At 40.6% G+C, this 15,366-nt stretch overlaps 1 protein-coding gene across 2 annotated transcripts in view; it reads right to left on the reverse strand.

The window, feature by feature from the left end:
• Positions 1-15,366, reverse strand: part of VPS41 (VPS41 subunit of HOPS complex) — a 104,181-nt gene that overhangs the window by 26,308 nt on the left and 62,507 nt on the right. For both annotated transcript variants that reach the window (XM_048950663.1, XM_048950664.1), the window contains 6 exons: positions 11,512-11,609; positions 9,175-9,304; positions 7,362-7,477; positions 6,012-6,068; positions 4,154-4,215; positions 3,383-3,464 (listed from right to left, as the gene is read on the reverse strand). In XM_048950663.1, the coding sequence (XP_048806620.1) occupies positions 3,383-3,464; positions 4,154-4,215; positions 6,012-6,068; positions 7,362-7,477; positions 9,175-9,304; positions 11,512-11,609 (545 nt within the window). The remainder of the gene's footprint in view (positions 1-3,382; positions 3,465-4,153; positions 4,216-6,011; positions 6,069-7,361; positions 7,478-9,174; positions 9,305-11,511; positions 11,610-15,366) is intronic.

The raw sequence follows: 15,366 nt of genomic DNA on the forward strand, positions 1-15,366 counted from the left end.
CTCCCTTTCCTCTTCACCTGATGGTAGGATATGAACGCTTCCTGGTGCTTGAGGTACGCAGGGGCCAACTGCTGGGGGACAGCCACCTGCACATCTGTATCTACCTGCACACCTGTATCCACCTGCACATCTGTATCCCTGTCCCTAAGCTTCCTAAGACTGCTATTCCACAAACTGCAGAGATCAAATCTGTCCAAACGACCTCTAGAGGCATGACTGATATCCAGCTCTGCGTGCTGTAGTAGAGAGCCTGGCTTCACCTTCGATCACCCACTCTGCCACAGAGAGTGCAGGCTGAGGACTGCAATCTTTAATGGCCTTCTCATCCACAACTGGCCAATTCTCAGGCCAAGACCAGGCCCTAAAGACACAGGCCCTCTAGCAGACCCCCTTTTTGTCCCAGTATGGTCGTGCAGAGGATGCCGGGCACTCTTCTCCCCATCTCTCTCCTCCAGGATCAGGGCAGAAGAGGTGCCGAAGGACAGCTGATACAACTCTTGAAACTCCACAGTTTTTAACGATTACATCTCCCTTGGCCGCCTGTGGGGCATCAGCACGCTCTGCCCCCTCTGCTGCTGTCTAGCACAGACAGCTAGCTGCAGGGTGCTCAAGAACCCCTGCCCTGACCCTCTTGGTATGGTCCAGGCAGCTGCAGGGTGGCTGAGAACCCCCCCCCTCAGAGCCCCCACTCCATGGTACATTCTTGCAACCATCTCCCAAATGCCATGTTTTGGTTTCCATGGGACACTCAGAACCCCTGAGAGGAGAGAGTGAGTGATGCTTGCCCGTCAGAAAGTTTCTCCTACCTGAGATGGAGCAACCGCCCTTTAAGAAGAGGCGGCTGATGGGCAACGACATCGAGCCCATGGAGGTGGACCCGCCTGGCAGTGACACAGAGCCAATGGAGGTGGATCTGCCTCCGGAGGATGACATGATGGAGGTGGATCCACCTCCGCTGCTGCAGCTCAGCCAGCACGGCACCACTGCCAGGCCGATCAGAAGGAGATCATGCCCCAGGCATCGCCGGGGCGCCAGGATCCGTCCACCTCCATCCAAACGGCCGCCTTGACGCCGGCGCTGATGCTCCCACCCCGTAAGTTTGCCCTCATCTGGGAGAGCCCCAGCTCAGGGGCACCCTGTGGGCTCACACAGAGCCTCCATTTCCTGGTCGTTCTTCTTTTCGCAGCCAAGGCTCCTATGAGTCTGTCCTTCCCATCCCTCTCCCTTGTCCTTCCCAAGTCCTCTCATCTCTTCTTCACTGAATCCTGAGCAAGAGAGCAGGGCAGGGACTGCCATCCTCTGAGCTGCTGTGAGGAGGCAGCAGAACGAGTCCAGCAGAGGGACCTCGACTGCTGGGGACATTGAACAACGCAGAGGCACAAGGATCCTGTAAGTTTACCGTTACCCAGGAGGGCCCCAACTCAGGGCCATCCCATGGGCTCACATGGAGCCTCCATTTCCTGGTAACTCATCTTTTCACAGCTGAGGCTTCCGTGAGCCCATCCTTCCAGACCCACTCCCTCATCTCTCCCCAGGGTGGGAGGAAGAGCCAGAAGTGACAGAGGCAGTTGCTGGTGTGAAGAAGCAGAGTTTGTTTGGGACAGGAAGAAGTCCCGAATTTCAGCAGGAAGATGCAGCCCAGATGCTTCACTTGGACTTTTTGTTCAAGAATCAATGGTTAATCAACAATCAATTTAAAACAGAAATGCAAAATAATAAAAAAGTTAAAAAAAACACCACAAAATAAACAAATTTTCTTTTTTAAAAAGAAAAATAATAACTGTCTGTCTTTTTTTTTTTTTTTTTTTTGGAATTTTAGAGTTTGTATGCAGATTCCCATGCCCCCTCTTTCCTCCCCCATATAGGAATGTACCCTAGAGCTAGACACACTGCCCTCATTTCCAGCCCCAGGAGCCATTGAGAGAACTGCACAGACTACGGGTGTCCCCTTGCCCTGCCTCATCACCCTCTGCTATGTGGAGGGGATAGTTTACATACACATCATCTAGAAAAGAGTAAAGAGCCCATTTTGACTGTAGAAAAGATAGTCTGACAGAATCATACGGACTATATAGTTTCTTAATTACATCCTGCTGAAACTTAGCTTTCCAGACAAACAAAACCAATAATAGCAGCAGTGCTACCACTTCATTAGCTGCAAAAAAGCAGGATCAAAGATTGAGAAAAATCAGCTAACAGCTGTATAAGGAATCAAGTTTTTAATTCTGCAGCAGGATACATATCTCTGAAGAAATGTTTCAAATAGCTGTTTTATTTTCCTTTAACACATACATTCTTCCAGAATGAAACTGGTAACCTATTTCCTTCACCTATTTTGGTTAAAAACTAAGCCAAAACACTAATACGTGAAGAATACATTTTAAATGGGAAACATTTTGCAAAGAAAAAGAAAAATAAGAGAGGGAAAGAGGAATAAAAGAGAGGGAAAGAGAAAAAAAAGAGGAAAAGAGGAAAAAAGAGAGCAAAAGAGGGAATGAAAAGCCTAGAGAAGGTGCACGGAGACCTCATTGCTAACTTCCAGTACTTAAAGGGAGCTTATAAAGAGGAGGGAAATCAACTTTTTACAAAGGTAGACAGTGATAGGACAAGGAGGAAGTACTTTAAATGAAAAGAGGGGATATGAGGTTAGATGTCAGGGGGAAACTGTTCAGTGGGAGGGTGGTGAGGTGCTGGAACAGGCTGCTCACAGGAGCTGTGGATGTCCCATCCCTGGAGGTGTTTCAGGCCCCCGGTAAGCCTGAATTGGGCCCTGGGTGATCTGATCGAGTGCCTGATTTAGTGGTTGGCAACCCTGCCCACAAGCAGGGGGTTGGAACTAGATGATCTCTGAGGTCCCATCCAACCCAAGCCATTCTATGATTCTGTAGTTTTTCCCTAAACTACTCGGCTATTTAACTATTTTTTGACAATTAAAGTCTTGGCTCTGCTGTAAGGGACTTTGGATGTTGAGAAAAGGCTGCTACTCACAGAGGCTTTTCTGTGTAAAAGCTGAGGTAGGCTTTTTGAAGACATACTCGAAGGAAGTGAAAATGAAATGGGAATGATGTATTTAACTGTAAGCATTTGTGAAAGTAAAGCCCCTGGGGGTGGGTCTTCTACTTGTGGGCTGTCAACAAGTTAAAAACAGGTAGCTGAGTACCTGGGGTATGCTTTGCCTCCAACCCTGTTCGGAGGCTTGTTAACATACACCTATCAACCTGAGTGACAACTGTACAACTCAGGATCTGGTGCAAGAATTTCAAAGGCAGTGTCTTGTGCTACCACATTAGTCATTAAATGTCAATTCTTTAGATACTTGCTCAAAACATGAAGGAAATAGAGCATGCCAATTACCTCAGCTGAGAGATACAAATAAACTTACCTTAAGTTGACCTATTTCTTTAAACTTGTAAACTTCAAATTCCCAGAGTTCTGTGTTTTTGCCAAGGATTTTCTGGCACTTTCTGGGAGAAAAACGAAAGGGGAGACAACAGAAGTTCATACACAGAATTACACAAACATAACAGCATTATTGCAAGGATTTATTTTCCCTACCAGACTCTTTCAAATTTCACTAATTTTGGTGAGCAATTGCTTCAAGCAATGTCATCGCATTCAAAAGAATTTGACAGCTTACTACGCATTCATCCTTACTGACTAGGGTTGTACTAGAGATTTCACTCACAAAGTAAAATTAAGCACTTAAAGATATACATACACATACATACATATTGAAATACAAACCTTAGGCAATTTCTTATCTTTTAGGTAATCAAATCTGTCTTTTTGGTTACACCCACAGAACCACAAACTATCTTCTGATGGTCTCACATGCAACTGACACACTAATAAGATTGTCAACATCTAAAGGAAACCTGAATGTTGAAAATTTAGTGTAATTTTGAAAAAATCACAGGTTACTTTCTAAAAAATATGCCTCAATTTCAATTAAACTTAAGAAAGATTCCAATAACTTTCAGATCCCTACAGGCAAGAAAATAAAGGACACAGTAATATGTCTGTATGTTTTTGAACTTTAGAAACTCCAGAACACACAGAAAACAACAGCACAAAATACTTCAGAATCAGTAATTGCTCTCACTGTCTCTCACAGACACACTTCAGCCAGCAAAGAAAGTCTTTAATACGTTACCGAGCAGCCAAGTCATGCTCTCCTTTCTCCACTAGGTGATTTATATAGGCTAAGCCTATGTCCTAAAGGGAATAAAAATAAGTAATTAGTTATAAAAGTTTGGAAGTCAAGTAATTTACTGCTACAGTAAGTCCCGTTTCAGCTACAGTCACTGTCACTATGTCAAGCACCAGTCCCTACATGGAAACTCTCAGTTCTACTTTAGAAGTAGGACCCACAGAACAGAACACAAAATATTAGCCTAGATACCCCAAGAACTCAAATCACAATGCTCTTTTACATCCTTTCCATAATCTTGTTGACACTAGGAAGACTACCACCTCTATATGCTAAAGATTGTTCAGAACACACAGCTGATCATTCAGTGCTTGCATTGGCTATCTCAAAAATAAGAACATCAACCAAAAATCTTCTCTACCAATATGAAGTTAGCAACAGACAAAAATCTTGGTTGAGAATATAAGCCCCAGGGATGCTTCATAAAGTAAAGGCATTACCAATAATTTTTCAGGAGTATGAAATACAATTACACATTAAATTCAACTCCTCAAGAGTTTATCAGACATTTCAGCTGCAAAATAATTTGGTAGGCACATAATACTAGAATCCTGTCCAACTGCTTGCCTTCTGCTGTAACCTCAATGCTGGCGTTAAGGTCAACGCATGGTACTGTACCCACTGCGTAACTTAAGAGTCCTATCACAAAACTCATTGTTTCAAACTGCAAAGAGAGTTATAAAATAAGAAGGTGCAGAGGGGTGGTGATTATAATTGCAGCCTAAACACAACCCAAGGCAACCACAACACTGGTCAGGTGGTACACGTGGGATGCCATTGCTCTGATCACCGACAGGCAGTGAGAGCATGACTAGTTTTAAATCCCTGTACCCTCAAGCCTTCACTTAAGACTAGATATCAGCTTTCATTTTTTTCCATTAACAGCTTCTGCAGGTTTCACAACAACCCTCAACAACTATGCTTGTATACGCCCACAATGAATTTCATTCCAAGAGAGGAAATTCTTGCAAATCAAGACAAAAGCATACTTTTTTTTTTCCAAATATATTGTCAAGTTGATTCTTAAGAAATCTCTATATCTTTTGCAAGGGTCACAAAGCAGCTAAATCATGCAAACTCTCGATAGGTAATCCATCAGGTCCATTAGGTCTTGGCTCAACTTCTGGACAGCGTAAGAAAAGAATTTTTAAGATGTAAGGATACTGTGTGTTCAAATTATAGTAATGTTACATTATCTACCTCCCACTTTTTGTCTTTAACACCAATACTCTTCGTTGCTCTTGGAAGGAACTATAAACGTGGGAAATAACTATATAGGTGGGAAATAAATATACAATAGAAAAGAAGTTTAACTATGTAATATAATGAGAATTGCAAAGGAACACGAGAGCTAGATGTGAAACTGCAACAGAATTTCAGCAGCATTTAAAAGGTCGTCCAATTGCACCTTGGAAACTCCTGCCAAAACCCTGTCACACATACAGGGTAAAAGTTAGAGAAATGTGTCACCCCATGCTCTATCTCTAATATTGCAATAATTGTGCTTCTTGAACCACAGTAAATTTAATGCAGAAGTAAAAGCAAACAAAATCCCTATCAGCAGTCAGAGGAGTGAAATTCTTTTTAATGTCAATAGCACCTTTATAAAATCCACATCCTGTCATGTTTCATGCACTAACATTCCTGTTCTGCAGCTGAAACCAGGAAATCGAATGCTAGTCGGAGTATGCCTAACAGCTATTGTCTGGTGTGACACAGAACAGGGAATGCATTTGTAGCATCTCACAGTGCTCTAAAGGAAATCAGATACTTTGTTTTGAATAGAAGTTTTCAGACTTACCAAAATCTTGTGCTTTTTTATGGTTTTCTGACTGATCTCAGCTGCCATCAAGGCCTCCTGCATTCAGAAAGTAGAAAACAGAGATACTAGCCATATACACAAAGTTTCAATACAGAAAGGTCTAGAACTGCATACATCAATTTTTTTTTCTTTTTTTTTTTTTCCAGAGCAGGGTGTTTGAAGCAGTAGAATTTTTAATGCCACGGTTGAATGAGCAGCTTTGAATTCATACCCAAACAAAAGCAGTCAACCAAAGAGAAAACTACTTTTGTTTCCATCTGGGTTCACTCCACATTACTATATTAGGATCAGATCTCAAGATTACAAGAAGAAAGACAAAGCAATCCCATTGGATCATTTTCAAATGAGAACTCTTCCCTACCAAAACGTGAAAAAAATCATCAGTATGGCAGTGGGGGAGGGGTACACAGCTCCCTACCCCAAAAGCCTTCTCCAGTCAGTATGACTTACATTTAAGTGTCATTTTTGCTTCCTTCTTCTACTTCAAATGCACAGAAACAAAGCTGCCACTTGTACAAACAAAACGAAACCTTTAACATACATTCTAACACTCATGCTACCTACTACCTTGAATAGCTTTCACAAAGGCACATGCACAGCTGTCATTTGCAAATTGCTGGAGTCTTCAGGGACCAGATGCTGTGATTTACATAACTGCAAAACTGCACTCATCACACAAGTTTGTTCTTCAGACACAAAAGCATCTGCAAAGATTCAAACAAACCTGCATGCCGAGTACCATGATTGCATTAACAAAAGGTGTAAGTGCTGAATGGCACTTCTTTTTCTTATAATGGGCATCCAACAAGCAGCATATAAACAAGCATTTGTAAGCCACTTCATGTATGGTAACGTGTGTTCTAAATCACTAAGTGCAGGAAATCAGAATCCAGAACAGTGAGATAGTCTTTAAGGATTTAATATTGATTTAGATGTTGAGATACACGTGCTTAAAACCGCCAATATTTACAAAACAGTCTAGGAAAGATCTAGGAAAGTGGCCACACAGATCAGCAGATTTAGAGCCAAGAAACAGCTTTCATAATTTTTAGTGACAGCAAACACATTTTGTATCTGATGCTGATGGCAGTATTCGCAGTGTTTAGTTCATCTATCTCATTTGAGTGCCATTCAGATGAGTTGCTCCACTAAGAAGTCTAAACCTGCAGAGACATGACGCAGAGGTGCATGGCCAACACCTGCCCTCACAGCCATTCAGATAATGACTTGAGGAACAGAAACTGTTCAGTTCAAATGATCTAGCTAAGTTCACTGTACCACAACTCCAAAATCGGAAGAGTCTGAAGGAAAGAATGTTGTAAAAATTACTTCATATTTCTTCTTCTCAAGAAGCCAGTCAATGTGGTCATCTTGGTCCCGTTCTTTAGCTACAACCACGTCTCTTGGGCTGATGATATAAAACAGCGATTCACCTTCCGAATACTCTGCAAGTGCATACACAATTTTATTATATTTTCCTTAAGTAAAGCTTTTTAGTACACCCTAGAGGGGAATTTAAAGAGGAAATGCAAGGAAGGAAGCAAGGCTATTCCTGCAGAACATGCTTATTCGGAAAGCTATATTCTCCAATGAATTAAAACTGGCTTAAATGGTAAAATAGCTTCCAAAAAAAAAAAAAAATCACTACAGCTTATTGCAGATTCTGATTCATTCACTATGTGTAAACTTTATGACGGTTTAGAACACATTATTGTACTTTTAGAGGACTATTACACTCCATAGCCTGCAATAAACTTCTCCTCCTCATCAAGGTCAAGGCCATCAAAAGCATAAATGATGGATGCCATAACCTCTGGGGACACAGCACATCATTACAGCAATGCATTTGCAACGCTATAAGTTAAGGTTATATGTATAATGCATTTGCCTATACCATAAGCCTTTATTTTTAAGTAAGCTCAAAGTAAAAATGTACTTAAAGGTAATATCAAGCAGAGAAGATGACTGCTCAGAATAATTATTATTTGCAGAGAACCCATGAAGAATTACTATCAATATTTAGTGGGTATGGGAAAAAAAGAGCATTCCCCATCCCATATCTGGAATATCTGGGATATCACATATCACTCCTGAGCCTATAAGCAATCCACAGAATACTGCTTGCTTTAAAGCCATCCAAAATTCTTACACTTGTCAGGTTAAGTAGAATATTTATTAAGCATAAAAGTACAACTGTGGGCATCAGTGTTCTGCTTAGGGACAGGTATAAAGCAATCACAACTCCACTGATAGCTGCAGAGATGTTTTGGAGATCAGGAGGAGATATAGTTTATTTCTTTCTAGTGGCTTAAGGGCATTGATGAACACAAAGAGGCCTGCCAAGCCTATGATTTGAAACATGCTGCCAGGGAAGGTATTTAAAAATCAGATTCATGGATTTTAAAAGCCAGAAGGACTGTTTCTGTTTAACACTCCGTATATAATCTTCACCAAGGAATTCTGCATCAGCTTTGCCATGCATCTTCTTGAATTACAACATGTATAGCAGAAAATCCCACCATCTTATTTAAAAGACTGGTGTATACTAGGCTAGAGTTTTTCTCCCTGCCTACATAATTAAATCCATCTTCAAGGCTGAAGTTGTCAAACTCCAGTTCCTACTCATCTTAACACTCTGAGGTCTGTTACATGCTGACAGCTTTGTCAGTACTGGGAAGCTAAGTAGTAACGTGCCCCTTTTAATCTGATCCAGGGGCATCTTACTGTTGAAATGACATCTATTCCACCTTTGGCCCTAAAAACTTTTCCAGACACTGTATCATTCATTTATCACTACTCCCGAAGCCCTCCTACCCAAAGATTCACAAGAGCTTCTAAAGATCGTGAACAGATCTCTATCAGAGATACTTTTCCCCAAAATACTGGGCATTGCACGAGATCAAGACTTCTCCGTTTCCCAGCAAATCTGACTTATAAGTGGCATTGCAAATCATAATGTTTAATTGTATCCCTCTTTGTAAGCAAAGCACATTTGTGTTTTTTCATCTGACTGGTTCTTACATTTCAGCGTCACACGTATTAACAGAGATGAGAAAGATTAAGAAGGCTCTGAGCACTTCCAAATTAAATAATTTTTAATCCACTTAAGAAAACAAAACAAAACAATACTAAGAACACCTACCTAGATGGTAATCTCTACATTCATTCTCCTGAAATCCTCGTACTGTCAGTGCATCAGAAGAGATCTCCTCACAGGACTCAGGCAGAGGTTGTACGATGTCCAGTCTGGGCCTGGCGCAACACTCCACCTCCTAGAAAAATGCAGACATCTTAGCTGCATCCTGCACAGCTTCCTCAGCAATATCAACTGATGGTCACCTGCAGGTAAAGTTGATACCCAACAACTACAGCACCAGATACAGCACCAGAATTCACTTTGCAATGGGTATTCAGCTATGAACCACACAGGGAAGGAGACGCAGAGATGACACAGGCTTAACCTCCTTGGGAGTTTGGGCATTATTTTTCTGCTCTTGGTCACAGAAGTTTTCAGAGCTAGAACAGATGATGATCAACCACTGCATACAAAAAGTAATGCAACAGTTTCAGATGTTCTCAGCTGGACTCAGGCCCCAGAGGACAAAGTTCTACAAATCAGTGTTATTCTGGTACCAAGATCAACTTCTTTAAAGCTGGTGTTCAGGTTTGCGCTTCTAAGCATCCAGCAGCATTACAAGTAAAATTAAACTAAGAGTAATCTAAAACCTTTACTGTGCTGATGCTCTTCAGAAAGGTCAACTTAAGCAGTGAAATGCAGATGTTTACTGTGAGATGACATCATGGAGAAAACACTGGCTCAACTAGCTTATTTTAATTAAGACAAAACTCAAGACAAAGCATTATTTTATATTTCAGACCGTCGATTTTAACAAAATACAGCATGAAAGGATACTGTGATGTAAGAAGTGGATTTTCACATCTCCAGCCAACCTAGTCAGTAGCAGAACCACTGAAGTCTTTTCCTGACCTAACTGTTCCAGCAGAAGTGAAAAATGAAGCATAGCCACGAGTTCAATTCCAATGCAATTTGTAACAAGTAAGAAGTTGTCATCTGAAAGCTGTGAAATGAAGCGTAGGAAGGACAGTGTTCTTCACCACCCAACGGCATCTGCAGTGAGCTGTGAGCTCAGGCAGAGGGGCTCTGAGATGCTGGCAGGGGGCTCCTACCAGGCCAGAGCACAGCCACAGCACAAGGATGGGAGTCCTTTCCTTCCCAAAGAACCCAGGCACCAGAAAACTGGGAAGCTATGAACGTCCAGCTTGCAGAGATTTTATTGTCTGTTTACACAGAAGGGTAATTAAAAGCAAATTCAAGTGAAATCTCTTTCTTGTGTTTTATTACAATTGGACTACCTGAATTTTTTTTCATTTTTCTTCCCTGTAGCAGCCAGAATGAGTTTCATCTCAGTTTCTACCCGCATCCACAGCCTCCTTCTTCATTAACGATGGCTTCCTAATTTCCTTGCTCCCTTGAATTCCAATTCCCCTTTTCCTCCCCCTTCCCATCCAATTTGCTTGCCGTCTTTTCTTTCACCTACTCTCACGCACTGGAGGACTACCACACCGGCTCTCTTGGGAACCAATGCTGTGACATTATTTTTCTCCTCCATATAAATAAAGAAATAATAATCTGACATCCTGCAGCAGAGCTGGAAGCTAACCCTATTGATTTCAGCCAGCTCGAGCATTCATTTGAACCTACAGTGTTGCATTGCCTAGCAACTTGTGCACCCAGTTGCTTAAGGTTTCTATGGTGATGCTTGGCTAATGCAGGCCTACTATCAAAGAGATGATCAAGAGCATCTGCCACTCGCACACTGCAACTTCAAGGATTTCCTCCATTACCTCGCCTTTTATTTGGCAGTATGAAATAAATGCTGGAGACAGACACCATACGCGCCTGCTTGCAGTAGAAGCGGCTGACATGAATTCTGATTTCTAGCTATCTATCTAGCTAGCTATCATACCTTGGTGCACACAACCAAGGTCTGGGGAATGGCAATGCCATGCACTTGCAATAATGCATCCCACCCCTGCTACAGTGACCGATCAGCTTCACGAATCTCTTTTCTTCTAAGATGTATGTTCAGCACGGTGTTCCTCTAGCTAGAGAGATCCTTCATTTCTTCTGGTGCAGAAATAGCCAAAATAATGAGAGAAATGGAGAGAAACAGTAAGAGGTAGGGGTAAAAGGAAGAAATAAGAGAAAGACTACCTAGAGACCTTCTCTGCTTCCTGCAGGAAACAAAGGACAGAGCTTTTAAAAGGTAAATCCATTAGTTTTCAGCATTATCCTTGCTGCCCTTATTTGCTAGGTCAGAGAAGTCTCAGGCTCTGCTCACTACAAGCTGGTTGCAACTCTTTCACAGGTAATCAGATCTGCCTGACTAGTTTAAGTAAGTTCTAACTCCCAGGAGAGTTCAGTGGTGTGGTGAAATTGTAACAGAAAAATAATTACCGTCTTTTCAGAAATCTCCTTTACGTATGAAAGTATAACAAGTTGGTCACAGAGAGGTGCAAGCCCACTGATATAGAACTCTGTATCAAACTGGAAAACTGAAACACAGGAATGGAAACAGAGAGAATTATTAAGCAAATTATTATTATTAAATTATTAAGCAAATAAATGTATGAACTGCTTCCTAAGAAAAACACACAGCTTATTTTGAGGGAGCAACCAACAACACAGAGTATCAGTTCAGAGAAAAGTAGACTCAATACATATAGCAAACCTACAGACTTCCCAGTTGGATCAGCAAGATGATGAAAAATTACATTTAACAGATTCAATTCCATTAAGACTTGCAAGAAGAAATGTTTGTGCTCCAGGACATGCTAGAGATGAAACATTTGAAATGAATGGTCAGCTAGACTTCCAGTAATCACACTGGAGAGGAAGAAAAAAAAAAGGAAAAAAGCCAAGCTCAGTAAAATAGGTACTGTACAAAAGATCTCTGTAGGTTTGCATATTTACAGAAAGTTGTGTAACTGTAAGACAATCACACCTGATACATCTATTGGTATGATATATGAAAACACAAAGGTCATTATTAATTCATTATCAGAAGATTTACAGATACACTCATCACTAAGAAAAGATACAGTTAAATAGAGGCTTTTCTTATCCTTGAAACTGAAAATATGATTTCCCATACTGTCTTGTTTTCATGACCAATTTAAGTGTTGACTATTTTGGGGAATAAAAAAAAAAGCGAGCTGAACTTGTAAAAGGGCTCATTGTAGCTGAGCTTTTAGGCAGAAAGAATTATTTAGCTTTTTACTCCTGGGTGTACAATATAGGCATTAAACATCTGCAGATCTTAGTGCTTGTATTAGCAAACTAATTTTTGTTAAACAGAATATATTAGATCCATCATAATTTTCTCTCAAGACAGTTTCAGGAAAATATAAGTAGAAAATAAATGTTTCCTTCTTTCCAGTCAGCAAGGTACACTACCACTATCTTCTGTTCACTGAAATAGGTAATTATTTCAGTAAAGCAAATAGCAAATGCAGCATAAATATAATTTGCTTTAGCCAAGGCAATATGAAGAAACAGGATAAATAATTGTCCTCCTGATATAAGAGGAAAATAATACTGCCAAATAAAATACGTATTTGACATCTGTCTCTCACTGAATAAGCAAATGCTGTTTTTCTCTTAATGATGGCTGACACTTTGACATCACTGGGAGGCCAAAGCATGGCACAAGGGTAAAACAATCTATTCTAGCAGAGAACAGGTTCACACTGGTAGTCCTGTATGTCATTATTTTGTTCTATACTGCAAGAGTGATGAGATTACTTGGATTGTGTCATACGTTGCTTTGAGCGATGGCTTTAAAAACAACCATGTTAATAATGTCTACATAATAAATCTTATTCCCAGCTTATAATTTAGCATTTGGCATTTTAGGAGAACGTGGAAGACAGGAGCAAGTGCATGGACAAGAAAAAAAGTAACATCTAGAGCACAGGGTAGAAGGACAGCGAAGAAACTTTTGTTGACAGCTTAAAAAGTGACGAGCGAAGGCTCTCGGAGGCATATGAAATACTGTCATATGAATTTGGAAAGGAAAGCAGAGTGATGAATGGTATCTTTATAAAGATTACGGGGACAGTTTTGAAAAATCACATGTGTTTGGCCTACACTGGGGCTTCATTTCCTCAGTCAGTGAGGCACTCCTAAAGTAGTCTGTAACACCCACAGAATCTAGTTTGGATAAGGCAGTACTGCTGTTCAGAAAAGATATACAAGGAAATCTCTGTGACATTTGTTTCTAAATAGAGTTCAGCTCCCTCGGTTTCACTTCCAGCCTTCTCTCAGCTCTTCTTCCTCGAGAGACCTTGTGGAAACACAAGGCTCCAGCACAGCTGTGACAGCCTTGAACAAAGGCTGCCTGGCACAGGCTGCGCTCTATGACCTGACAGAAGCCTTTGATAGAGATCATCAGGAAAAGTTTTACTGAGGAACTGCGACAGTTATTAGAGCTCAGAGCACCATGAGGTTAATCTGACTTATCTCCACAGTTTCTCCTGATCAAGGGGAAAAAATGAGGTATTCCAGAAGTGCTGTTAATTTGAAAAGGATCCAAAACAATTAAACCAAACACAGCACCAAAGTAAATAGGAATGACCATAGTATGACCGCGTGTCACACATGTTTATGCCTATCATACAAGCGGATGGAAGATGTGTTGACAGTGCATCTACTTTATGTTCATCATCTACGTACAGCTGTCAGACAAATTACCAAGGAAGCAGAGATGAAACCTGTAAATCATCTTGTTCATTAAGCGAAATAGACGAAACATACCACATAAATAAAACAGCATACATTACACTATTTACCCAAACTCTATAAAAACAACTTTCCCACAGGCAGTGCACTGACTTTTATTTTTAAAGCCTGTTTTGCTTAATAAAATCTCGAAAAATAGTGCACTGCAAATTTAAAGTGTGCAACTGTGTTTACAGTGATAACACTGTGCTGACATTGATTTCAATGAGGCCAAGATTTTGACATTAATTTCGGGAAAGTGGGCAGGAAGGTGCAGAGAACAAACATGAAACTTAATAGATGAAAAGAAGCCTTTTTCTTGATACTTTCTGGTTTTTAATTCCATATGGTGCACAAAAGAAATGGAGAGGCACTCAGGGTAGTTTTTAGTTAGCTCACACGTATATCAACAGCAGGGGAGCCATAAAGCAAGGTGACCCTGGCCAGCCCAGAGCATTCTGGTGCGCTGCTAGCTGCTGGGGTGATGTCTCTACCTTTTCACTATCTATGTAGGGAACACCTATAAAATCAGCAGAATAGCATGCCCTGAAGTGCTCTCAAGATGGCATCTCCAGTACCAGTGCATTGCTAGGTTAATTATGTAAAACAAAATGTTGTAGAAAACAGTGTGCTTTGATTAGCTATTAACCAGGTTCAGGAAGTTGCGTTTGATATAAAACATGCTTTTTGCCCCATATGTGCTCTCAGTGCCAGCTAGAGGACCACAAAAGGCTTTTGTCCTACATAAGTACCACTTAAAGTGTCTTGAGATGGATATAAGCAAATCACAAAGCACACACACACACGTATACATAGTTTACTTTAAGAGAAGTTGAACAATACTTTCAAACGTACCATCCAAGATAAGCCTTGAAGAAAATATAAATCTCAATTTAAATTTACTGACATCTTCCTTTGAAAATCTTTATATACGAACACCTGCCTCAGCATTTAAGTATTTTCATACTTACAAATTGTTCCTATCTCCCATTAAACTCCACAAAGGTCTTCATAAATTCAAATTCCCAGGGCAGAGCTTCCTTCTGACTAGGAATCTGAGCAGAAAGCTCAAGATGTGCTCAGTTAGAGAAATGTCAACTGCAACACAAAAGGAACTGGAAATTTCTGAGGAGGCCCACTGAAGTAACCCACTTGAGCATAGTTTATTTGTGCTTGAGCATCCTTACAACTCTTTGCAGTTCTCTCCTTCATACTATACATGAAAATTAAGCAACTCTACTTAGTTATGTACACATTGTGATAGCATTTTTACCCACTGTTTCCTTCAATTCCAGTAGGAAGAGCAATAAGGTAAGACTCAAATAGATCCCTATATATTACTGATTAGGAAAACAGAATTTATTTCATGCTTCTGAAATCAGAATTCATAACCTCCGTATTTACTTACTAAGAAAATGGTTGGAAAAGTTATCTTCAGATTTATTTCTGTTTGAATGCTGAGAGTTTAGAAAGGCTCTTAGAGAGTATTGAACAATGATCTGTCAATCATTCCTAATATAACCTCAAATGCCG

Source organism: Lagopus muta, chromosome 7 (genome assembly GCF_023343835.1).
Source record: "Lagopus muta isolate bLagMut1 chromosome 7, bLagMut1 primary, whole genome shotgun sequence".
NCBI lineage: Eukaryota > Metazoa > Chordata > Aves > Galliformes > Phasianidae > Lagopus > Lagopus muta.